This window comes from Ranitomeya imitator, chromosome 5, assembly GCF_032444005.1.
Source record: "Ranitomeya imitator isolate aRanImi1 chromosome 5, aRanImi1.pri, whole genome shotgun sequence".
Taxonomy (NCBI): domain Eukaryota; kingdom Metazoa; phylum Chordata; class Amphibia; order Anura; family Dendrobatidae; genus Ranitomeya; species Ranitomeya imitator.
In genome coordinates, this window is record NC_091286.1 from 658,264,844 (window position 1) to 658,292,214 (window position 27,371).

At 45.5% G+C, this 27,371-nt stretch overlaps 1 protein-coding gene across 4 annotated transcripts in view; it reads right to left on the bottom strand.

Moving 5' to 3' along the window:
• The window catches only part of CD2AP (CD2 associated protein), a 99,701-nt gene that overhangs the window by 2,720 nt on the left and 69,610 nt on the right, over window positions 1–27,371 (bottom strand). For all 4 annotated transcript variants that reach the window (XM_069728188.1, XM_069728190.1, XM_069728189.1 and 1 more), the window contains 10 exons: window positions 22,737–22,831; window positions 22,404–22,502; window positions 21,870–21,906; window positions 18,238–18,300; window positions 15,698–15,857; window positions 7,765–7,907; window positions 2,776–2,897; window positions 2,384–2,470; window positions 1,790–1,992; window positions 1,318–1,381 (listed from right to left, as the gene is read on the bottom strand). In XM_069728188.1, the coding sequence (XP_069584289.1) occupies window positions 1,318–1,381; window positions 1,790–1,992; window positions 2,384–2,470; window positions 2,776–2,897; window positions 7,765–7,907; window positions 15,698–15,857; window positions 18,238–18,300; window positions 21,870–21,906; window positions 22,404–22,502; window positions 22,737–22,831 (1,073 nt within the window). The remainder of the gene's footprint in view (window positions 1–1,317; window positions 1,382–1,789; window positions 1,993–2,383; window positions 2,471–2,775; window positions 2,898–7,764; window positions 7,908–15,697; window positions 15,858–18,237; window positions 18,301–21,869; window positions 21,907–22,403; window positions 22,503–22,736; window positions 22,832–27,371) is intronic.

Here is a 27,371-nt window from a genome sequence, read left to right on the forward strand (position 1 = left end):
TTGCAAGCAAGGAGACTACTAATTAGACAAGCAGCCAAGAGGCCCATGGTCCCTGTGGAGGAGCTGCAGAGATCCACAGCTCAGGTGGGAGAATCTGTCCACAGGACAATTATTAGTTGCATATGCCCCAAATCTGGCCTTTATGGAAGAGTGGCAAGAAAAAAAAATATTTCTGACAGCAAGTCATAAAAAGTCCCATTTGCAGCTTTCAAAAATGAAAGGGGACACAAAGAGCTAAGGAAGAAGGTGCTGGGGTCAGACGAGACCAAAGTAGGACTTTTTGGGCTAAATACAAACTGCAATGTGTGGCATAAAACTAACGCTGCACATCACCCTGAAAACACCATCCCCACTGTCACACATGGATGCTGTGGGGAGGTCCTTCTTCAGCAGGGGCCGGAAAACTGGTCAGAGCTGATAGGAAGATGGACGGAGCTAAATGCAGGGTGATCCCGGAGGATAATCTGTTAGAGGCTGTATAAAACCTGGGACTGGGGCGTAGGTTCACCTTCCAGCAGGACAACGACTCTAAACTTCCTGCCAGACCTAAAATGGACGGTTTACATCAAAGCATAGTTATGTGTGTGAACTGCCCAGTTGAGAATCTGTGGCAAGACTAGAAAATTTCTTATCACAGACCCCTACAGCCAAGGGGAGAGTGTGCGAAAAGGAAGGAGCAAAAATGTCACCTGTAGATGTGCAAAGCTGGTAGAGACAGACCCCAAAAGACTGGCTGCAGTACCTGCAGTGAAAGGTGGTCCTACAAAGTAATGAATGAGGGGGCCGAATACAAATGCATCTCATAAGTTTCCAGTTTATAATTAATGTACCACTGTATCATTTCTTTCCTTTACACTTCACAAATACTTGTTACTTTATGTTGGCATCTCATAAAATACCAATAAATACAATTTAATTTTTGGGTGTGACGTGAAAAAAATGAGGAAAAGTTCATGGTGTATGAATAATTTTTTTCAAGGTGCTGTAGTAAGGCCACACAGGACATATTGGAGCAGCATTTTGCAAATGGCGGTCAGACCTTTAATTCAATGAGATTATCTTTAAAAAAAAAAAATACAGGGTTTTAAAGGGGTTTCTTCACTTTAAAGGGATTCTACTGAAAAACTACTGTATGGAGCTGCACAGGGACGTCTGCACAGGCACCTCTGCACAGGGACGTCTGCACGGGGACCACAACGCTACCTTACCCAATGCACGGTAGAGCAAAGAAGCGGCCAAGAACGACCCCGGTGCTCATTACATGTTGTTATCTGACCCTAGGGTCGTAGTTTAGACGAGACGGCCGACCTCACTCACTTCTAAACTGCTGCGCAGCATCCGCTCCTCCTCTAGATCCCGCTTTATTTTATCCAGCTCATTCCTAGGACAAGAAGTGCAAAAGGTTCATATCACGTAAGAAAAGACATCAGGATCAACGTTCTAGCTGTAATATTCTGGGAACAGCACAAAAATAAATAAACCAATGTGTCTGTGTCACGGAAAAGGTGGAGAGCGTGAAGCAGCACAGCCCAGTGCCGCCATCTCTTCCCCCGGACCTCGTAGACCCCCAGAGATCAGACCTTTCCATCTTGTGAGATCCTCCCGCCTTCTCACCGCCCCGCTACACAGACTAGTATAACAGACCAATCCATAACAAAGAAGAAGACAGCGCCACACCGGTCAGTGAAAAATGACTTACAGATTTAATCTGCCATCTGCGGCGACGTTTCGGTACAATGACCTTTATCAAGCACATAACAGTATATATATAACAGACCATCACCGGTACCTATGTTCTTTCCTGAGAGCATCCACTATGGTCAGCAGCTCGCCGATCTGTGCTCGTAACTCCTCCACCTCGCTCTTTTTCCCATCCACAAGATCAAGCTTTGGTTTGACGTCGGTCACCACGGGGCTGAGGGGAGCGAGGCTGGGCCTGGACACGGCCGACATGGGTGAGAATATAGACATGGATGCTCCGATCACCGGTGGCTGAAATGATGGAATAAAAGGTATATGACAAAAACAATGGAAGCCGCTGCAGTCGTCTGATCACATACAGGAGCGGACGGAGAACTAATGACACCTGGAACAGCGCGACTAATGTGCTCAGCAGACAAAAAATCTACAGGGATCAAGGTGGTGGGGGGGATCCGACTGTCAGGACCTCAACAGACTACAAAAACAAGATGCACAAAGTCCCCTCTGTGAATGCAGCCGTACTGAGCATGTGCGACTGTAAATGGAGCAATGGTCGCACATTCTCAGTACTGCTCCATTCACGAAGGTCAGACCCCCGCCGATCAATCATGTAGCTCCTCTCCTGGCGTACGGGCAGGTGATAGGACGAGCCCTTCATGTCGCAGCGCACACCACTGGATACCTTCTTTACATCCGGCGTCGACGGTTTGGCACTTTCCTCCTCTACCACATGATGCGCCTTTGGCTCCTCAGTCAAGTCTTTGTTTTGCTGCAACAAATAAGTAGACGACCATTAGTCTGACCTTATCCAGGAATTAAAGGGGGTCATCTCATAGGAGACCAGACCACCAGACTGAAGTAGCGGCAGTGCTGGGAACGTGACGTTGATGTTTATCTATGTGGCCGCCATAGCATTTCTCTTTCCTAGCGCTGTGGCCAGCTTGGTCAGCAATCGGTGCCCCCACGGAGGAGATTATCTGAGGATGTCATAGACCATTTGCCTTGTCTGTACCCACCCAAATAAAAACAAACAGTTCCCCCTAAACCCAGCATCCCCTTTAAATCGGTACTTACAGATGGTAGACCATTGAAGCGTCCCGGGGGTCTCTTGCCCGGCATCTTTGGTCTGCTGGCAGTGGGGTGGGATAGGTTTTCTGAGGTAGACAGCACATCATCAAAGCTGAGTTCGGAGGGAGCTGAATGAGGAGAAGCAGAGAGTTCATCATCCGTGTGCCGAGACCTGGGATACTCTGGGAAACTGCTTAACTGGCAATATGTGGGGGGCCGCGATGCACTAAGGCCCGCATACAGTCCTCCCCACAGTCACTATAGTAAGGGCACGCCTAGGGTATGGTCATCTACGCGATTCTCAAAGAAATTGGAGAAGAAAGCTGGAAACCATGAAGCCGCAGATAAATGATACAGAACGAACTCAGCCGTGTCATCAACTAGAGAGGAAGCCGGCATGGAGCCACCAGGGTTCATGGTGGGAGGACGGGCTACGCTGGGCTCATGGTGGGAGGAGGGGCCGCGCTGGGCTCATGGTGGGAGGACGGGCCATCCTGGGCTCACCGGCGGAGGACGAGCCGCGCTGGGCCCACCGGGGTGGACAGGCCGCGCTGGGCCCACCGGGGAGGACAGGCCGCGCTGGGCCCACCGGGGAGGACAGGCCGCGCTGGGCTCACTGTGGGAGGACGGGCCGCGCTCGGCCCACCGGGGAGGACGAGCCGCGCTGGGCTCACTGTGTGAGGAGTGGCCGCTCTGGGCTCACCGGGGAGGACGAGCCACGCTGGGCTCACGGGGCCAAGGTCTGCCGGTCACAAGACGTAGAAAGCCGTGTGCAGGCCTTGGGCAGAAATAATGCCGGTTACGGCTGTAGTCACCCAGCTTTCCAGGACAGATGACAGAAGATGTAAAGATGTAGACTCCATCACATACTATACACATTAGAATTCAATACATTTCCAGCCATGATGGGGCCGCAGAAAACATACGTAGGTCTCCATTTACTGTACTATACTATTATATATATATATCCTATATTCAGGTACAGCAGAGGACGTGAGGATGAAACCCGGCCCCAGGGATACTGCATAGTCGCACCCTCAGCTTCACTTTTTTGCTCATGCATTTAGCAGACAGCATGTTGTGCCTATGGGAAGTGTGTGCTGGAAGAGCCATGCTGTGACCATTGGGGGTGTCTGGGGAAGCCATGCTGTTATTATTGGGACTGGACGCCAGCCATGCTGTCACTATTGGGGGGGGGGACTGGGAGAGCCGTGTGGCGACTATTTATTGGGCGGCTGGGAGAACCATGCTGTGACAATCTGAGGGGGGAGTCTGGGAGAGCCATGTAGCAACTATTTATTGGGAGGGACCTGGGAGAGCCATGCTGAGATTATTGTGCGGTAAGGGGTTTGGAGAGTGATGCTGTGACTATTGTGGGGTGAGGGGGCTGGAAGAACCATGATGTTACTATTGAGGAGTCTGGGAGAGCCATGCTGTGACTACTGGGGGGACCGGGAGAGCCATGCTGTGACTACTGGGGGGACTGGGAGAGCCATGCTGTGACTATTGGGGGAACTGGGAGAGCCATGCTGTGACTACTGGGGGGACTGGGAGAGCCATGCTGTGACTACTGGGGGAACTGGGAGAGCCATGCTGTGGCTACTGGGGGGAACTGGGAGAGCCATGCTGTGGCTACTGGGGGGACTGGGAGAGCCATGCTGTGGCTACTGGGGGGACTGGGAGAGCCATGCTGTGGCTACTGGGGGGACTGGGAGAGCCATGCTGTGACTACTGGGGGAACTGGGAGAGCCATGCTGTAGCTACTGGGGGGACTGGGAGAGCCATGCTGTGACTACTGGGGGAACTGGGAGAACCATGCTGTGAACATTGGGGGGACTGGGAGAACCATGCTGTGAACATTGGGGGGACTGGGAGAACCATGCTGTGAACATTGGGGGGACTGGGAGAACCATGCTGTGACTATTGGGGAGACTGGGAGAACCATGCTGTGACTATTGGGGGGACTGGGAGAACCATGCTGTGACTACTGGGGGGACTGGGACAGCCATGCTGTGAATATTGGGGGGACTGGGAGAGCCATGCTGTGACTATTGGGTCATATAGTATTATGAATATTAAAGGGGTTGACAGCTCCCAGACAATATAGAAGGTCCAGTTTACTTTGCTGACTGGCGGGCAGCAGAGGCCCCTTAAAAGTTACAGAGGGGTAAGAAGAACTTGCAGCACTGGAGAACTTTGGCTAGAAAGTGGCCTCCCCCTTATCAGCATCTACACACAGACGGCAGCTGCCCCCGATGGCTTTATTTACATCAGTGTGAAGGACGCCATTCCATGATGGACACCAGTGCATCTAGGCTTAATGATGAGGGCCATACCCATCATTTCCTGCTGCTGGACAATATACACCATATGGGAGCATTTCCAGTTCCCTTCTATGACACGGCTTATAGGGATGGGTTGGGGGAAGCAAATGGCCCCAGAGGAGGTCAAAACTCGCACATACTGACCATAAATAACAGTTCCCTCCATGCCGCCTCCACTAGAGGGAGCTCACTGCGTAAAGCTTTACTACAGAGCTCACAGCATACACAAGCTCACTGCTCCCTCTAGTGGTGGCTGCAGGAACTCAGTATTTTATCATTTATGTCCTGGAACAGATTTGAAACTAAGTAACAACAATGTTCTGTAAAAATATGTTAAATAATAAAAGATTAACACCGAATATAAAGGGAGTTTATGGTAGACACACACATCACACCTAAGATACATGGACACATTTCAGATGGTGGAATATGACAATTCCTGCACTGGGTGATACCAGCGCCGATCATGGACAACCCAGCAGAAACATCACCCGAGGGCTGGGAATCTGCTGTAGAGACAGAAAGCACCCCTCCCCCCCATTACAGAAAACACTGTACAGGAGGAGGAGGTGAGCTGTGATATCATCTATTGTGAATGGTGGATCCTGTGTTATCTACTGTATATAGAAGTGTTATCAGTCATTGGACAGGAGGAGGAGGTGAGCTGTGATATCATCTATTGTGAATGGTGGATCCGGTGTTATCCACTGTATATAGAGGTGGTATCAGCCATTGTACAGGAGGAGGAGGTGAGCTGTGATATCATCTATTGTGAATGGTGGATCCTGTGTTATCTACTGTATATAGAGGTGGTATCAGTCATTGGACAGGAGGAGGAGGTGAGCTGTGATATCATCTATTGTGAATGGTGGATCCGGTGTTATCCACTGTATATAGAGGTGGTATCAGCCATTGTACAGGAGGAGGAGGTGAGCTGTGATATCATCTATTGTGAATGGTGGATCCTGTGTTACCTACTGTATATAGAGGTGTTATCAGTCATTGTACAGAAGGAGGAGGTGAGCTGTGACATCCTCTATTGTGAATGGTAGATTTTGTGTTACCTACTGTATATAGAGGTGTTATCAGTCATTGTACAGGAGGAGGAGGTGAGCTGTGACATCCTCTATTGTAAATGGTGGATCCTGTGTTATCTACTGTATATAGAGGTGTTATCAGTCATTGTACAGGAGGAGGAGGTGAGCTGTGATATCATCTATTGTGAATGGTGAGTCCTGTGTTATCTACTGTATATAAAGGTGTTATCAGTCATTGTACAGAAGGAGGAGGTGAGCTGTGACATCCTCTATTGTGAATGGTAGATTTTGTGTTACCTACTGTATATAGAGGTGTTATCAGTCATTGTACAGGAGGAGGAGGTGAGCTGTGACATCCTCTATTGTGAATGGTAGATTTTGTGTTATCTACTGTATACAGACGTGTTATCAGTCATTGTACAGGAGGAGGAGGTGAGCTGTGACATCACCTATTGTGAATGGTGGATCCTGTGTTATCTACTGTATATAGACGTGTTATCAGTCATTATACAGGAGGGGGAGGTGAGCTGTGATATCACCTATTGTGAATGCTGGATCCTGTGTATATAAAATTGGTACCATTGCAATCCTGTATGTGGCTATAATGAGACTGATATATATATTATTAAAGACACATTCTAATTTAAAAATATATTAACATTTAATTTTAAAACCTGATTTACACAATGGATTATTTTCTGGGAAGGGGACGACATGTCCGGTGAGTGTCTCCTTCCAGCTCCGCCGTATTACCAGCACTCACCCTCTGTGTGTGGGGAGCAGATCAGGGCACTCGGATACACTTTTTTTTTTTTATAACTATACACAAATGCCGCAGCATTCAATACGAGATCACAGCTCTCCGAATTGGGAGATTTCACGCCGCCCGTGACTTGGTTGACCGGTTTCCTGTAACCTACAGATCTCTAAAATCATCATGGCAAATGCAGGACTGCCGAGAGAACATGATCTTACCAAAATGGAGAAGGGTAGGAGGGGAAGTTCCCGATACGAAAGAAGGGATACATGGCAAACAGGAGAGGAAACAAAATCTGGAAAGAAAAGTCAAGGAGAGGAATGTCTAGAACAAAGGTTGTGAAAACAAAATTACTTTGCAAAGCAGAAAAAAAAAAGGAAATCATTAGAAGGAAAGAAGCAAAGAGTGTGGACATGCAGAGCAGAACGATGGAGGGGCACTGGGAGCCCCACTGTGGTGATCGGCACCATTGGCAGGACATGTACTGGCTGCTCCGGTGGGGGGCGCCAACATGTCGGGGGGCTCAATCTTTTATGTCACATTGTCATACTGCGCAGCTCCAAACCTTTGAGGTTGTGTCCTCGACTCTCTAGACTTTTTATAAGATTCGTGAGGCTCCAGGAGAAATGATCACATGCATGTCAGAAAGCTCTGCAAGAAGGGCAGCGATGCAGAGCCGGCCGGCGGTGTGCGCGAGAGCGGCCCGTCACAGGAGGCATGCAAACTAAGAGGAACAGGAAAAGGGCGAGAGTCATGGAGAGGAGGATGGACACTGGGGCGCAGGGTGACGGGGGCGCGAGGAGGATGATGAACACTTCCACACGGGTCATGCACTAGGAGACGGGCGTCCTCAGCCTCCACAGACACATCTACGTACCGTTCTCTCGCGGGCTCTTCACCACACTCTGCTCGACCTCCACAGATTTGGGGCGACTTAGGATTTGCTCTAGATCCATTTTCGTTTTACTAAACGGCTCAGGCTCAGACTTCGGTCGACTGAGAGGAGATTCTCCATTAGGTCTAAGGAGAGAGACGAGCACAAAGGTTACTGCACCGGTGAGAGGGTCAGATTCACCTGTAATGTCCATCACTGTCCTCTAGGTGGAGCTGTGGAACCTGAATCTATTGTAAACCTACAAAGAAATGGCAACAGCAGAATAGTGAGCGCAGCTCTGGGGTATAATACAGGATGTAACTCAGGATCAGTAATGTAATGTATGTACACAGTGACTGCACCAGCAGAATAGTGAGTGCAGCTCTGGAGTATAATACAGGATGTAACTCAGGATCAGTAATGTAATGTATGTACACAGTGACTGCACCAGCAGAATAATGAGTGCAGCTCTGGGGTATAATACAGGATGTAACTCAGGATCAGTAATGTAATGTATGTACACAGTGACTGCACCAGCAGAATAGTGAGCGCAGCTCTGGAGTATAATACAGGATGTAACTCAGGATCAGTAATGTATGTACACAGTGACTGCACCAGCAGAATAGTGAGTGCAGCTCTGGATTATAATACAGGATGTAACTCAGGATCAGTAATGTATGTACACAGTGACTGTACCAGCAGAATAGTGAGTGCAGCTCTGGGGTATAATACAGGATGTAACTCGGGATCAGTAATGTCATGTATGTACACAGTGACTGCACCAGCAGAATAGTGAGTGCAGCTCTGGAGTATAATACAGGATGTAACTCAGGATCAGTAATGTAATGTATGTACACAGTGACTGCACCAGCAGAATAGTGAGTGCAGCTCTGGAGTATAATACAGGAGGTAACTCAGGATCAGTAATGTAATGTATGTACACAGTGACTGCACCAGCAGAATAGTGAGTGCAGCTCTGGAGTATAATACAGGATGTAACTCAGGATCAGTAATGTAATGTATGTACACAGTGACTGCACCAGCAGAATAGTGAGTGCAGCTCTGGAGTATAATACAGGATGTAACTAAGGATCAGTAATGTAATGTATGTACACAGTGACTGCACCAGCAGAATAGTGAGTGCAGCTCTGGAGTATAATACAGGAAGTAACTCAGGATCAGTAATGTAATGTAATGTATGTACACAGTGACTGCACCAGCAGAATAGTGAGTGCAGCTCTGGAGTATAATACAGGATGTAACTCCGGATCAGTAATGTAATGTATGTACACAGTGACTGCACCAGCAGAATAGTGAGTGCAGCTCTGAGGTATAATACAGGAGGTAACTCAGGATCAGTAATGTAATGTATGTACTGTTATGATTAGGCAACTCAGTACCACAGTGAACATAGAGGTCAGAGCACATACAGTGATCTGACAATAATCCAAAAACATAGAACGAGCTCTGAGACGTGGGAACTCTGTTGACCGCAATCCCTAATCCTCTCCAACCACACTAGAGGCAGCCGTGGATTGCGCCTAACGCTACCTATGCAACTCGGCACAGCCTGAGAAACTAGCTAGCCTGAAGATAGAAAATAAGCCTACCTTGCCTCAGAGAAATACCCCAAAGGAAAAGGCAGCCCCCCACATATAATGACTGTGAGTAAGATGAAAAGACAAACGTAGAGATGAAATAGATTTAGCAAAGTGAGGCCCGACTTTCTGAACAGAGCGAGGATAGGAAAGGTAACTTTGCGGTCAACACAAAACCCTAAAAACCACGCAAAGGGGGCAAAAAGACCCTCCGTACCGAACTAACGGCACGGAGGTACACCCTCTGAGCTTCCAGCAAACAAATAGATAAGCTGGACAGAAGAAAAGCAAACAAAATAGCAAAGGAAAACTTAGCTATGCAGAGCAGCAGGCCACAGGAACGATCCAGGAGGAAAACAAGTCCAATACTGGAACATTGACAGGAAGCCAGGATGAAAGCACTAGGTGGAGTTAAGTAGAGCAGCACCTAACGACCTCACCACATCACCTGAGGGAGGAAACTCAGAAGCCGCAGTACCACTTCCCTCCACCAACGGAAGCTTACAGAGAGAATCAGCCGAAGTACCACTTGTGACCACAGGAGGGAGCTCTGCCACAGAATTCACAACAGTACCCCCCCCCCTTGAGGAGGGGTCACCGAACCCTCACCAGAGCCCCCAGGCCGACCAGGATGAGCCACATGAAAGGCACGAACAAGATCGGGAGCATCAGAGGCAAAGACCCAGGAATTATCTTCCTGAGCATAACCCTTCCACTTAACCAGATACTGGAGTTTCCGTCTTGAAACACGAGAATCCAAAATCTTCTCCACAATATACTCCAACTCCCCCTCCACCAAAACCGGGGCAGGAGGGTCAACAGAAGGAACCACAGGTGCCACGTATCTCCGCAACAATGACCTATGGAATACGTTATGTATGGAAAAAGAATCTGGAAGGGTCAGACGAAAAGACACAGGATTAAGAACCTCAGAAATCCTATACGGACCAATGAAACGAGGTTTAAACTTAGGAGAGGAAACCTTCATAGGAATATGACGAGAAGATAACCAAACCAGATCCCCAACACAAAGTCGGGGACCCACACAGCGTCTGCGATTAGCAAAACGTTGAGCCTTCTCCTGGGACAAGGTCAAATTGTCCACTACCTGAGTCCAAATCTGCTGCAACCTGTCCACCACAGTATCCACACCAGGACAGTCCGAAGACTCAACCTGTCCTGACGAGAAACGAGGATGGAACCCAGAGTTGCAGAAAAATGGCGAAACCAAGGTAGCCGAGCTAGCCCGATTATTAAGGGCGAACTCAGCCAAAGGCAAAAAGGACACCCAGTCATCCTGATCAGCAGAAACAAAGCATCTCAGATATGTTTCCAAGGTCTGATTGGTTCGTTCGGTCTGGCCACTAGTCTGAGGATGGAAAGCCGAGGAAAAAGACAAGTCAATGCCCATCCTACCACAAAAGGCTCGCCAAAACCTCGAAACAAACTGGGAACCTCTGTCAGAAACGATATTCTCTGGAATGCCATGTAAACGAACCACATGCTGGAAGAACAATGGCACCAAATCAGAGGAGGAAGGCAATTTAGACAAGGGTACCAAATGGACCATCTTAGAAAAGCGATCACAGACCACCCAAATAACTGACATCTTTTGAGAAACGGGAAGATCTGAAATAAAATCCATAGAGATATGTGTCCAAGGCCTCTTCGGGACTGGCAAGGGCAAAAGCAACCCACTGGCACGAGAACAGCAGGGCTTAGCCCGAGCAGAAATCCCACAGGACTGCACAAAAGTACGCACATCCCGCGACAGAGATGGCCACCAAAAGGATCTAGCCACTAACTCTCTGGTACCAAAGATTCCAGGATGACCAGCCAAGACCGAACAATGAACCTCAGAGATAACTTTATTCGTCCACCTATCAGGGACAAACAGTTTCTCCGCTGGACAACGATCAGGTTTATTAGCCTGAAATTTTTGCAGCACTCGCCGCAAATCAGGGGAGATGGCAGACACAATTACTCCCTCTTTGAGGATACCCGCCGGCTCAGATACACCCGGAGAGTCGGGCACAAAACTCCTAGACAGAGCATCCGCCTTCACATTTTTAGAGCCCGGAAGGTATGAAATCACAAAGTCAAAACGGGCAAAAAACAACGACCAACGAGCTTGTCTAGGATTCAACCGCTTGGCGGACTCGAGATAAGTCAAGTTCTTATGATCAGTCAAGACCACCACGCGATGCTTAGCTCCTTCAAGCCAATGACGCCACTCTTCGAATGCCCACTTCATGGCCAGCAACTCTCGGTTGCCCACATCATAATTTCGCTCAGCAGGCGAAAACTTCCTGGAAAAGAAGGCGCACGGTTTCATCACTGAGCAATCAGAACCTCTCTGCGACAAAACAGCCCCTGCTCCAATCTCAGAAGCATCAACCTCGACCTGGAACGGAAGAGAAACATCTGGTTGACACAACACAGGGGCAGAAGAAAAACGATGCTTCAACTCTTGAAAAGCTTCCACAGCAGCAGAAGACCAATTAACCAAATCAGCACCCTTCTTGGTCAAATCGGTCAATGGTTTAGCAATACTAGAAAAATTGCAGATGAAGCGACGATAAAAATTAGCAAAGCCCAGGAACTTTTGCAGACTTTTCAGAGATGTCGGCTGAGTCCAATCATGGATGGCTTGGACCTTAACAGGATCCATCTCGATAGTAGAAGGGGAAAAGATGAACCCCAAAAATGAAACCTTCTGCACACCAAAGAGACACTTTGATCCCTTCACAAACAAAGAATTAGCACGCAGGACCTGAAAAACCGTTCTGACCTGCTTCACATGAGACTCCCAATCATCCGAGAAGATCAAAATGTCATCCAAGTACACAATCAGGAATTTATCCAGGTACTCTCGGAAGATGTCATGCATAAAGGACTGAAACACTGATGGAGCATTGGCAAGTCCGAATGGCATTACTAGATACTCAAAATGACCCTCGGGCGTATTAAATGCAGTTTTCCATTCATCGCCTCGTTTAATTCGCACAAGATTATACGCACCACGAAGATCTATCTTGGTGAACCAACTAGCCCCCTTAATCCGAGCAAACAAATCAGATAACAACGGCAAGGGGTACTGAAATTTAACCGTGATCTTATTTAGAAGGCGGTAATCTATACAAGGTCTCAGCGAACCATCCTTCTTGGCTACAAAAAAGAACCCTGCTCCTAATGGCGACGATGACGGGCGAATATGCCCCTTCTCCAGGGACTCCTTCACATAACTGCGCATAGCGGCGTGCTCAGGCACAGATAAATTAAACAATCGGCCTTTTGGGAACTTACTACCAGGAATCAAATTGATAGCACAATCACAATCCCTATGCGGAGGTAGGGCATCAGACTTGGGCTCATCAAATACATCCCGGTAATCAGACAAGAACTCTGGAACCTCAGAAGGAGTGGATGACGAAATTGACAGAAGTGGAACATCACCATGTACCCCCTGACAACCCCAGCTGGACACAGACATGGATTTCCAATCTAATACTGGATTATGGACTTGTAGCCATGGCAACCCCAACACGACCACATCATGCAGATTATGCAACACCAGAAAGCGAATAACCTCCTGATGTGCAGGAGCCATGCACATGGTCAGCTGGGTCCAGTACTGAGGCTTATTCTTGGCCAAAGGTGTAGCATCAATTCCTCTCAATGGAATAGGACACTGCAAGGGCTCCAAGAAAAACCCACAACGCCTAGCATACTCCAAGTCCATCAAATTCAGGGCAGCGCCTGAATCCACAAACGCCATGACAGAATACGATGACAAAGAGCAGATCAAGGTAACGGACAGAAGAAATTTTGACTGTACTGTACCAATGGTGGCAGACCTAGCGAACCGCTTAGTGCGCTTAGGACAATCAGAGATGGCATGAGTGGAATCACCACAGTAGAAACACAGACCATTCAGACGTCTGTGTTCTTGCCGTTCAACTCTGGTCAAAGTCCTATCGCACTGCATAGGCTCAGGTTTAAGCTCAGGTAATACCGCCAAATGGTGCACAGATTTACGCTCACGCAAGCGTCGACCAATCTGAATGGCCAAAGACAGACTCATTCAAACCAGCAGGCATAGGAAATCCCACCATGACATCCTTAAGGGCTTCAGAGAGACCCTTTCTGAACATAGCTGCCAGCGCAGATTCATTCCATTGAGTGAGTACGGACCACTTTCTAAATTTCTGACAACATACCTCTATATCATCCTGAGCCTGACACAGAGCCAGCAAATTCTTCTCTGCCTGATCCACTGAATTAGGTTCATCGTACAGCAATCCGAGCGCCAGGAAAAACGCATCAATATTACTTAATGCAGGATCTCCTGGCGCAAGAGAAAATGCCCAGTCCTGAGGGTCGCCACGCAAAAAAGAAATAATGATCAAAACCTGTTGAACTGGATCACCAGAGGAGCGAGGTTTCAAGGCCAGAAATAGTTTACAATTATTTTTGAAACTCAGAAACTTAGTTCTATCTCCAAAAAACAAATCAGGAATAGGAATTCTTGGCTCTAACATAGATTTCTGATCAATAGTGTCTTGAATCTTTTGTACTCTTGCCGAGAGCTGATCCACACATGAAGACAGACTTCTAATGTCCATTGCTACACCTGTGTCCTGAACCACCCAAATGTCTAGGGGAAAAAAAAGGCAAAACACAGTGCAGAGAAAAAAAAAATGGTCTCAGAACTTCTTTTTTCCCCTCTATTGAGAATCATTAGTACTTTGGCTTCCTGTACTGTTATGATTAGGCAACTCAGTACCACAGTGAACATAGAGGTCAGAGCACATACAGTGATCTGACAATAATCCAAAAACATAGAACGAGCTCTGAGACGTGGGAACTCTGTTGACCGCAACCCCTAATCCTCTCCAACCACACTAGAGGCAGCCGTGGATTGCGCCTAACGCTACCTATGCAACTCGGCACAGCCTGAGAAACTAGCTAGCCTGAAGATAGAAAATAAGCCTACCTTGCCTCAGAGAAATACCCCAAAGGAAAAGGCAGCCCCAAACATATAATGACTGTGATGAAAGCCAGGATGAAAGCACTAGGTGGAGTTAAGTAGAGCAGCACCTAACGACCTCACCACATCACCTGAGGGAGGAAACTCAGAAGCCGCAGTACCACTTCCCTCCACCAACGGAAGCTTACAGAGAGAATCAGCCGAAGTACCACTTGTGACCACAGGAGGGAGCTCTGCCACAGAATTCACAACAATGTACACAGTGACTGCACCAGCAGAATAGTGAGTGCAGCTCTGGGGTATAATACAGGATGTAACTCAGGATCAGTAATGTATGTACATAGTGACTTCAGCAGCAGAATAATGAGTGTAGCTCTGGAGTATAATACAGGATGTAACTCAGGATCAGTAATGTAATGTATGTACACAGTGACTGCACCAGCAGAATAGTGAGTGCAGCTCTGGAGTATAATACAGGAGGTAACTCAGGATCAGTAATGTAATGTATGTACACAGTGACTGCACCAGCAGAATAATGAGTGCAGCTCTGGAGTATAATACAGGATGTAACTCAGGATCAGTAATGTATGTACACAGTGACTGCAGCAGCAGAATAGTGAGCGCAGCTCTGGGTATAATACAGGATGTAACTCAGGATCAGTACAGGTTCTGCTATACACATACTTTCCTGTGATACATCTACATAAACCGTAATAATTGGACATTTAATTTTTTATCCACAGGGAGGAAGTCATCATTTTGATTAAAAAAATGGGCAGTTCCACAAGGGATTAGCATGAAGCAACAACATGGTGCTAGTCGTTGTAAGGCTACTTTCACACTAGCGTCGGACTCGGCCCGTCGCAGTGCGTCGGGCCGACGTACCGACGCTAGCAGTGAATGCGCCGCACAACGGGGGCAGCGGATGCATTTTTTCCAGCGCATCCGCTGCCCCATTGTGAGGCGCGGGGAGGTGGGGGTGGAGTTCCGGCCGCGCATGCGCGGTCGGAAATGGCGGACCGTCGGCAGCAAAAAACGTTACATGTAACGTTTTTTGCTCCCGGCGGTACGGCACAACACGGCGCATCCGTCGCACGACGGTTGCGACGTGTCAATGCGTCGCAATGCGTTGCTAATTTTAGTCTATGGGGCAAAAACGCATCCTGCAGACAACTTTGCTGGATGCGTTTTTTCCCATAAACGACGCATTGCGACGTATTGAAAAAAAAAAACGCTAGTGTGAAAGTAGCCTAACCTGGAGTCGGGAGCTGTGTATCCCGTACACGACGAGCAGCACCGCACTATGTGACGTCTGCAGCGCTGACATACAGCCTGTTGTAACACTTACTTGGATGGAGGAGTGGAGAAAGCCGGCTTTTCAGGTCGTTTGGGTGGGATACTCGCTGCCTTCACTAGGCTGTTCGTCTTATTAATTAGTATGGGCTTCTTGGGAGGTACCTGAGGAGCGGCTGGTTTGGAAGGCTTATATTCCAGAGATGGCTTGTCATCTGTAATGAGGTGATGGAAAGATTAGACGAGCTTCAGAGGTAACATGAAATGTGTGGCACGCCAACAGTCCGGTCACTGCAGCAGTGAGGAAGGTGGTCTGTGTGCCAGAGGCTTTCATCTTTTCACTCGAGATCAGCAGATATTTGGGGCATTTTTAAAAATTAAACTCATGAAATAGGCCTGGACAGAAATGATGGTTCCTTAACTTAATATTTGTTGCACAACCTTTTGAGGCAATCGCTGCAATCAAACAATTCCTTTAACTGTCAATGAGACTTCTGCACCTCTTGACAGGTATTTTGGCCGCTCCTCAAGAGCAAACTGCTCCAGTTGTCTCGTGACTGAAGGCTGCCTTTTCCAGACGCCATGTGTAAGCTCTTTCCAAAGATGCCCAATAGGGTGTAGGTCAGGGTTCATAGAAGGCCACTTCAGAATAGTCCAATGTTTTCCTCTTAGCCATTCTTGGGTATTTTTAGCTGTGTGTTTTGGGTCATTATCCTGTTGCAATGTGAAAGATAGAAGCGTGTGCACTACTAATGATGGTGCTCAGGTAGGTTCCCACACCTTATGAAATCAAAAGAAAGAACCTGGCACTCAACTTAATGCTCGCAAAATTTTATTTGTAGTAGCCAAAACGTTTCGGTCCTATGTTCAGACCCTCATCAGTTACGTACTAGTAGTAGAACAACTGGAGAGAATGACACCGGAGTCATAAAGGGCATAGCATAGTCTGCGTCTGGTAATACGCAGTAAGAACATAGGCACACTGAGTGGACTGGTAACGATGGTTCGCGCTGTGCGTGTGTCCAGACGCAGAATCCTCCGCTGGTCTCAAGACTCCGGTGTCATGCTCTCCAGTTGTTCTACTACTAGTACGTAACTGATGAAGGTCCGAACATAGGACCGAAACGTTTTGGCTACTACAAATAAAATTTCATGAGCATTAAGTTGAGTGCCAGGTTCTTTCTTTTGATTATCCTGTTGCAAGACCCATGCCCTGCGACTGAGACCAAGCTTTCTGACACTGGCAGCACATTTCTCTCTAGAATCCCTTGATAGTCTTGAGATATCATTGTACTCTGCACAGATTGTAGACACCCTGTGCCAGATGCAGCAAAGCAGCCCCAGAACATAACAGAGCCTCCTCCATGTTTCACAGTAGGGACAGTGTTCTTTTCTTGATATGCTTCATTTTTCCACCAGTGAACAAAGAGCTGATGTGTCTTGCCAAAAAGTTCCATTTTAGTCTCATCTGTCCATAGGAGATTCTCCCAGAAGCTTTGTGGTTTGTCAACATATAGTTTAGCAAATTCCAGTCTGGCTTTTTTTATGATTTTTTTTGGTCGTCTCCCATGAAGTCCACTTTGGCTCATACAACGACAAATGGTGCGATCTGACACTGATGTTCATTGAGCTTCAAGTTCACCTTTAATCTGTTTAGAGGTTCTTCTGGGCTCTTTTGTTACCATTGGTATTATCCGTCTCTTTTGTTATTATTCGTATTATCCGTCTCTTTGATTTGTCATCAATTTCCCTCCTGCGGCCACATCCAGGGAGGTCGGCTACAGTCCCATGGATCTTAATTTTCTGAATAATATGTGCAACTATAGTCACAGGAACATCATGCTGCTTGGAGATGGTCTTATAGCTTTTACCTTTAATATGTTTGTCTATAATTTTCTTTCTAATCTCCTGAGACAACTCTTTCCTTCGCTTCCTCTGGTCCATGCTGAGTGTGATACACACCATGTCACCAAACAGCACAGTGAGTATCTGTAGCCCTATATACCGGCCACTCACTGATTCCAGGATTGTAGACCCCTGTGATGCTGGTTAGTGGACACACCGTGATCTAACATGTCCCTTTTGTCACATTGTCAGGGGTGCCATCATTTCTGTCCAGGCCTATTTCATGAGATTTATTTTTTTATTCTGTGGAAGCATGGATGAAAAGCAATTTCTGACTTTCATTTGTTCATTTTCATAGATCTTTTATTTATTATTACTTTGGTCAGATTCCAGTTATATCTTTGACCATTCTGGGTTTTTCTGTCATTAAACGAGGGGTGCCAACATATTTGACCACGTGTGAATATTTATTTAGGAACAGAAAAATATAAATAAAAGTTGAAATCAAGAAGCAAAATTATAATTAATTATATCATCAAATGAAAGCTACTCTGGAGTTCTGACCTAATTAACCCTTGAACATTAGAATTCTGGAGACGTGACGCAGCAGCGAGAGCTCAGCAGAAATGAGTGCCCCCCGGAGGGGACGACGTTCCTGTGCTCTCCAGAATAGTCCGCTCCTGGATCGTGAGCAGGTTCATTAGTCACTAATTAACTAGGACACGAGGGAATATAGGACCCTGCTCTCACCTTTCTCTTCTGGTTTTGGTGGAGTGAACCGTCTCTCTGACAGACGAAGCTCCGGCTTTGGCACTAATGGAATGAAAAGAAGAAGATCTTATGTGTTATTACAGGTCCGAGACAGTAATTTTGTCTACAAATATGCAAATTGTCTCTACAGAGAGGAAGAGGACTAGGACTCTTAGCGCCACCTATAGGAAGTAGCGATCCTAAAAGTCAAGGTCGACGCTTTAACGAGCCTGGTCACATGATTTAGGACTAAAGCCAAAACCACAATCTCAATCTGCAGACACTGCAACCAATCCAGATCTCACACTTTGCACTGACGAGGGGCAATACCGTGAAACACCGTGTCTGCAAACTGACGATTGCTACTTCCTATAGGTGGCGCTAGAGTTCCAGTTCCCTACCTCTCTGAAGAGAGAACATGCATATTTCCCAGAGGAGCATTGTGGCTTTATGTCTCCTCATCTCAGCAGGCTTAACATGTCGCCCTCTGCAAGGAGAAATGTTATCCCTTGGATGCCTACAACTATGTAAGCGAAAACCAGAAGATAATGGAGAAAACAAACAAAAAAAAAAAACAGAAAATACTAACGCATGTCTATCCTTGTAAAATACAATATTCACAGACAACACAGATTGTACTACATCACTTACTGGAGGGAATCGAGGGGCAGTACCATCCATAGCTACATCATTTGAAAGAAGAAACTGAGAGGTAGTACTATCTGTGCCTTTATCGTTTACAAGAGACCGGGAAATAGCACGATCTGTAACTCATTTGGAGAGACAGACAGGGAAGATAGTGATCTTTCTCTCCTTGTAAATTATGTTAGGCACAGACAGTACTTGTTTCCGGTCTCTCCTTGTAAATTATGTTAGGCACAGACAGTACTTGTTTCCTATTTCTCCTTGCAAATTATGTTAGGCACAGAAAGTACTTGTTTCTGGTCTCTCCTTGTAAATTATGTTAGCTACAGACAGTACTTGTTTCCGGTCTCTCCTTGTAAATTATGTTAGGCACACACAGTACTTGTTTCCCATCTCTCGTTTTAAATTATGTTAGGCATAGACCGTGCTTGTTTCCGGTCTCTCCTTGTCAATTATGGTAGGCACAGACAGTACTTGTAACATAGTAACATAGTTATTAAGGTTTGAGGAAGACTTTAAGGCTACTTTCACACATCAGGTTTTCGCTGTCAGGCTAAATTTAAAAAAACTGGATCAGGTGAATGTTGCTGCAGGATCCGTTTTTTTCCCCATAGACCTGTATTATTTCCCGGATTGTGCCTGATGACCTTGCGTTTCATCCAGTTATTGCCGGATCCGGCAAACCTGCCGTTTCTGGTGTCTGGAAAAACCGTCCATAGCAACGTTTTTTGTCTCCGTCGAAAAAGCCGGTAGCGCCGAATCTGGCGCTTCCGGCTGTTTGCTAGAATGGAAGTCTATGGGAGCCGGATCCGAAAAATGATGGATTCCGGCGCCGGATTCCGTTTTTTTAAAACTGAGCATGCTCCAATTTTTTTTTAATCCAATAATCTAGTGTAGTCTAGTCGGATCCGTCGCATCAGTTTTTCACAATCTGCGCCGGATCCGGTTTTTCCAACATTTGCCGGATTGTGCCTCATGCAAAAAACCTGATGTGTGAAAGTAGCCTAAGTCCATCTAGTTCAACCCATAGCCTAACCTAACATGCCCTAACATATTGATCCAGAGGAAGGCAAAAAAAACCATGTCGCAAAGAGTAAGCTCCACATTGGGGAAAAAAATTCCTTCCCGACTCCACATACGGCAATCAGACTAGTTCTCTGGATCAACGCCCTATCAAGGAATCTAGTGTATATACCCTGTAACATTATACTTTTCCAGAAAGGTATCCAGTCCCCTCTTAAATTTAAGTAATGAATCACTCATTACAACATCATACGGCAGAGAGTTCCATAGTCTCACTGCTCTTACAGTAAAGAACCCGCGTCTGTTATTATGCTTAAACCTTCATTCCTCCAGATGCAGAGGATGCCCCCTTGTCCCTGCCTCAGGTCTATGATTAAAAAGATCATCAGAAAGGTCTTTGTACTGTCCCCTCATATATTTATACATTAAAATAAGATCACCCCTTAGTCTTCGTTTTTCCAAACTAAATAGCCCCAAGTGTAATAACCTATCTTGGTATTGCAGACCCCCCAGTCCTCTAATAACCTTGGTCGCTCATCTCTGCACCCGCTCTAGTTCAGCTATGTCTTTCTTATACACCGGAGACCAGAACTGTGCACAGTATTCTAAGTGTGGTCGAACTAGTGACTTGTATAGAGGTAAAATTATATTCTCCTCATGAGCATCTATGCCTCTTTTAATGCATCCCATTATTTTATTTGCCTTTGTAGCAGCTGCCTGACACTGGCCACTGAATGTGAGTTTGTCATCCACCCATACACCCAGGTCTTTTTTATTGACGGTTTTTGCCCAGAGTTTTAGAATTAAGCACATAATTATACATCTTATTACTTCTACCCAAGTGCATGACCTTACATTTATCCACATTAAAGCCCATTTGCCATTTATCAGCCCAAGCTTCTAGTTTACATAAATCATCCTGTAATATAAAATTGTCCTCCTCTGTATTGATTACCCTGCAGAGTTTAGTGTCATCTGCAAATATTGTTTCCGGTCTCTCCTTGTAAATTATGTTAGGCACAGACAGTACTTGTTTTCGGTCTCTCTTTGTAAGTATTGATAGGTACAGACAGTACTTGTTTCCCATTTCACCTTGTAAATTATGTATGTACAGATAATACTGCTCCATATTAAACTTATCAAATAAATTGTGTTCTTACAGATATTACTACCTTCAGGCAACGCCATGAAATTTGCAGGTGAAAATAAAGAAGCAGTGCCATCTGTGGCTACATCATTCAAAGAGAGAAACTGAGAGGCAGTACTATCTGTGCCTTCATCATTAACAAGAGACAGGGAAATAGCACCATTTGTAACTATCATTTTGGAGCTACAGATGGGGAAGGTAGTACTTTTTCCCTTTCTCTCCATGTAAATTAAGTGGGCACAGATAGGTAACAAATACTATCTCTACTTGTTAGCCAAGTAGGCACAGATAGTACTCTTTCTCTGCTTCTCCTTGTACATAACGTTGTTGGTACTGACAGTACATGTTCTCAATATCTTCCCGTAAATTATTTAGGAACAGAAACTACTTGTTTCCTGCCTCTCCATGTATAGGACGTGGGCATAGATGGCATTCTTCACCAGTCTCTCCTTATGAATGATGTTGATATGGACAGACCATTTTTCCCGTATTCTAGGCACAGACAGTATTTGTTCTCCATCTCTTTTGTAAATTAGTTCTGGGTCTTTCCTTGTAAATTATCTTTGTATTTTTCCCCATCACATCCTGTAAATGACGTAGGTCCAGATAATAGTGCTTTCACAGGGAGCACATCCGGTACTCATCCTCTATACATTATGTAATTACAGACAGTACTGATGAAAGCACAGATAGTGCTATATCGCCCTGTCTAGTGGATCCCGCTCCGGTCTCCCATTCACTTACACAGCACGGAATACTAAAACACTGAACAATAGGCACATCCAAAAATGTACACGAGTACAAAGGTGTTACATACCCGGACTTTTTAGAGGAGGCGGTGGCTTCTTTGGCTTCTGTAAGAATATAAAAATCACCTGTAATTATCACGTATACGAGACGGCTGTAAACTAGCGATGAGCAAACATGCTTGGAGAAGGTGTTATCTGAGCATGCTCGGGTACTAACAGAGTATCTTTGGCGTGCTCAAAAAATATGTTTGAGTCCCCGCGGCTGTTAGACAGAAGCAACACACGGGATTGCCTGTTTGTTAGAAAATCACTGCATATGTTGTAAATGTCGAACAGCCCCAAGACATGCAACCGCGGGGTCTCGATACTCTTAGCACCCCAGCATGCTTGGATAACACCTTATCCGAGAATGTGCGCTTATTACTACTGTAAATACAAGACTGGTAATATCACAGAGCCCGGGGGCAATACAAACATCTCCCCCTAGTGTCAGCCCAGGGTACTGCAGGCAAGCAAAAGTGGTATTACCCTGCACTTGGGTATTACATGGTCTCACAATTCACATTTTTCCTATGTAATTAATGTAGCGCGGCTCCACTTACTTCCTTTTCAGTATCTTGGATTATAGCAGCAAAGTTGTCAGGAAAAACTCCTTCCTTTCCGTTGAGCTCCCCCCTCCACCAGCCGGGATCTCCTCCGTCCTGAGGACACAATATGCCATTATCAGGTCGTCAGCATGCACTTCACTTACAGGGTCATACAGATTACTGGAGAGCTACCATCCGCGCTCCACCATCACTCATCACCAGGGGTGGCCCTTCGCTCATCACTATATACTCCGGGTGTACACCAATTGTATCTGCTCCGGACTCGGGGGTTTAATGGAGCAAAGTACGGCTCCTCGACACGCTTATAACCTAGGGTCGGAAACTGACCTTACTGATCAGGTGGATGAGGTCTCCTTCTTTGAAACTCAGCTCGTCGTCGCTGTTCCCGTCGTAGTTATACAGCGCCCGGCACGATTCTTTGGCTGTGAAAATACAAAATAAGAAGAGAATTAGAAAATTGCACCAAAAACTGCGTTACACGCACAAACTTAAATGAGTCTAATTGGGATTTTATGTGATAGCAACACAAAAGTAGCAAGCATTTGTGAAGTCTACCGGAAATGAAACATGGGCTTTCTAAATACTTAAAGAATATAAACCTGAAACTTGTGAGGTGCATTTATATTCAGCCCCCTTGAGTCAACACTAGGGTCGTTGTCCTGCTGGAAGGTGGACCAACGCTCCAGTCTCAAAGTTTTATGCAGCCTCTAACAGATTATCCTCCAGGATCGCCCTGTATTTAGCTCCATCCATCTTCCTATCAGCTCTGATCAGTTTCCCGGCTCCTGCTGAAGAAAGGCCTCCCCACAGCATGATGCTGCCACCACCATGCGTGACTGTGGGAATGGTATTTTCAGGGTGATGTGCAGTGTTCGTTTTAAGCCACACACACCGTTTTGCATTTAGACCAAAAAGTTCTAGATTGGTCTCATCTGACCAGCGCACCTTCTTCCACATGCTCGCTGTGTCCCCTACGTTTCTTGCAACCTGCAAAAGGGACTTCTTATGGCTTGCTTTAAAAAAAAAAAAAGCAGCTTAATCCACTCTTCTATAAAGGCCAAATTTGTGCAGGACATGACTAATAGTTGTCACGTAAACAGATTCTGGCACCTGACCTGCGGACCTATGCAGCTCCTCCACAGTGACCATGTGCCTCTTGGCTCTTCTTTAATTAGAGTTCTCCTTGCTTGGATTGTCAGGTTAGGTGGGCGGCCATGTCATTGTGCGTTTTCAGCTGTGCCATACTCCTTCCATATTTGATGATGAATTGAACAGTTCTGTTAGATGTCTAGATCTCAGGCTATTCTTTTATAACCTAACCCTGCTTTACTCTTCTCCACAACTTTATTCCCGACTTGTCTGGTGTGTTCCTTGGTTTTGATGATGTGGTTTGATCCCTAATGTTCTTACACAAACCTCTGAGGCCTTCACAGAACAGATGTTATACTGAGAATAAGTTACACGGGTGGACTCAGTTTACTTATTATGTCATTTCCGGGTTATCTGGTCACTCCGGATTTTATGCAAGTGTGTGAATACAAATGCACCTCACAATCTTCACAGATTTATATTTTTAAATAATTAAAATCTCATGTATTTCCTTTACACTTAAATACTTGAAACTTCGTGTTGGTTTATCAGATAAAAACCCAATAAAATACATTATTATTATTTATTATTATAGCGCCATTTATTCCATGGCACTTTACATGTGAGGAGGGGTACACATAATAAAAACAAGTACAATAATCTTGAACAATACAAGTCATAACTGGTACAGGAGGAGAGAGGACCCTGCACGCGAGGGCTCACAATCTACAAGGGATGGGTGAGGATACAGTAGGTGAGGATAGAGCTGGTCATGCAGCGGTTTGGTCAATCGGTGGTTACTGCAGGTTGTAGGCTTGTCGGAAGAGGTAGGTCTTCAGGTTCTTTTTGAAGGTTTCGATGGTAGGCGAGAGTCTGATAGGTTGTGGTAGAGGGTTCCAGAGTAGGGGTGATACGCGAGAGAAATCTTGTTTGCGATTTTGGGAAGAGGAGATGAGAGGGGAATAGAGGAGATCTTGAGAGGATCGGAGGTTGCGTGTAGGTAAGTACCGGGAGACGAGGTCACAGATGTATGGAGGAGACAGGTTGTGGATGGCTTTGTACGTCATGGTTAGGGTTTTGTACTAGAGTCTCTGGGTAATGAGGAGCCAGTGCAGGGATTGACAGAGGGGAGAGGCCGGGGAATAGCAGGGGGACAGGTGGATTAGTCGGGCAGCAGAGTTTAGAATAGATTGGAGGGGTGTGAGCGTGTTAGAGGGGAGGCCACAGAGCAGGAGGTTGCAGTAGTCAAGGCCAAGGCGGGAGATGATGAGGGCATGGACTAGGGTTTTTGCAGATTCTTGGTTGAGGAATGAACGGATCCGTGAAATATTTTTGAGTTGAAGGCGGCAGGAAGTGGAAAGGGCTTGGATATGTGGTTTGAAGGAGAGATCAGTGTCAAGGATTACCCCAAGACAGCGGGCTTGTGGGACTGGGGAGAGTGGGCAGCCATTTACTGTAATGGATAGGTTCATTGGGGGGGGTCACGTGAGATGGGGGAAAGATGATGAATCCTGTTTTGTCCATGTTAAGTTTTAGAAATCTAGTGGAGAAGAAGGATGAAATAGTGGACAGACATTGAGGGATTCTGGTTAGTAGGGAGGTGATATCTGGTCCAGAGATGTAGATCTGTGTGTCATCAGCATAGAGATGATACTGAAAGCCATGAGATTCTATGAGGTGTCCCAGGCCAAAGGTGTAAATGGAGAAGAGCAGGGGCCCAAGGGCTGAACCTTGTGGGACTCCGACAGATAGAGGGCGAGGTGAGGAGGTGGTGTGTGAGTGGGAGACGCTGAATGTCCGGTCTGTTAGGTATGATGAGATCCAGGATAGGGCCAAGTCTGTGATGCCAAGGGATGAGAGGGTCTGTAGTAATAGGGAATGGTCCACTGTGTCAAAGGCAGCCGACAGGTCCAGGACGAGGAGGATAGAGTAGTGTCGCTTGCTCTTGGCGGTTAAGAGGTCATTGGTGACTTTAGTTAGGGCAGTTTCAGTGGAGTGGTGTGACCGGAAGCCAGATTGTAGGCGGTCAAAGAGGGAGCAAGAAGATAGATGGGAGGCCAGTTCAAGATGGACGTGTTGTTCCAGTAGTTTTGAGGCATAGGGGAGAAGTGAAATAGGGCGATAGCTAGATACAGAGGATGGGTCAAGAGAAGGCTTTTTGAGGATCCACATTTAACTTTGTGGATGAAAAGTTAAAAAAAATGTGTAAAAGTAAACGAGGTATGTAAGACACTGTATAAATATTATGCTATTCATTCAGGTCTGTACTATTTTCTGCAGGAGATGGTATTATAGTAGTTATATTCTTGTACATAGGAGCAGTATTATAGTAGTTATATTCTTGTACATAGGAGCAGTATTATAGCAGTTATATTCTTGTACATAGGAGCAGTATTATAGTAGTTATATTCTTGTACATAGGAGCAGTATTATAGTAGTTATATTCTTGTACATAGGAGCAGTATTATAGTAGTTATATTCTTGTACATAGGAGCAGTATTATAGTAGTTATATTCTTGTATATAGGGGGCAGTATTATAGTAGTTATATTCTTGTACATACGAGCAGTATTATAGTAGTTATATTCTTGTACATAGGGGCAGTATTATAGTAGTTATATTCTTGTACATAGGAGCTGTATTATAGTAGTTATATTCTTGTACATAGGAGCAGTATTATAGTAGTTATATTCTTGTACATAGGAGGCAGTATTATAGTAGTTATATTCTTGTATATAGGAGCAGTATTATAGTAGTTATATTCTTGTACATAGGGGCAGTATTATAGTAGTTATATTCTTGTATATAGGAGCAGTATTATAGTAGTTATATTCTTGTACATAGTGGACAGTATTATAGTAGTTCTATTCTTGTATATAGGAGCAGTATTATAGTAGTTATATTCTTGTACATAGTGGACAGTATTATAGTAGTTATATTCTTGTACATAGGAGCAGTATTATAGTAGTTATATTCTTGTACATAGGGGCAGTATTATAGTAGTTATATTCTTGTATATAGGAGCAGTATTATAGTAGTTATATTCTTGTACATAGTGGACAGTATTATAGTAGTTATATTCTTGTACATAGGAGCAGTATTATAGTAGTTATATTCTTGTACATAGGGGCAGTATTATAGTAGTTATATTCTTGTACATAGGAGCAGTATTATAGTAGTTATATTCTTGTACATAGTGGACAGTATTATAGTAGTTCTATTCTTGTACATAGGAGCAGTATTATAGTAGTTATATTCTTGTACATAGGAGCAGTATTATAGTAGTTATATTCTTGTACATATACAATTTACATATTTTACTAATTATCTTAAGTTAAACAAAACTCATCAGACAGACACCAAGCTTCTTCTATAATAATGCATTACAGATCATTTAGGGCAGCACGGTGGCGCAGTGGTTAGCACTGGAGCCTTGCAGCGCTGGAGTCCTGGGTTCAAAACAAATCCCATCAAGGACAACATCTGCGAGGAGTTTGTATGTTCTCCCCGTGTTTGTGTGGGTTTCCTCCGGGTACTCCGGTTTCCTCCCATATTCCAAAGACATACTGATAGGGAATTTAGATTGTGAGCCCCATCGGGGACAGCGATGATAATGTGTGCAAAACTGTAAAGCGCTGTGGAATATGTTAGCGCTATATAAAAATGAAAGATTATTATTATTTTCCCTTACGGCTATGATTTTCTTCAGTGTTACAGAATTTGCCTCCAGCTGTAGTTTTGGACAACTGTTTTCTTGAAATACATGATTTCAGATTTTCTTTTCCCGTCAGTGCCAGATACTTGACTGACACTTATATTTGAGGTAATAAATCAGCAGAGCAAAATTTACAGCAGTGCCATAATCCGAGAAACA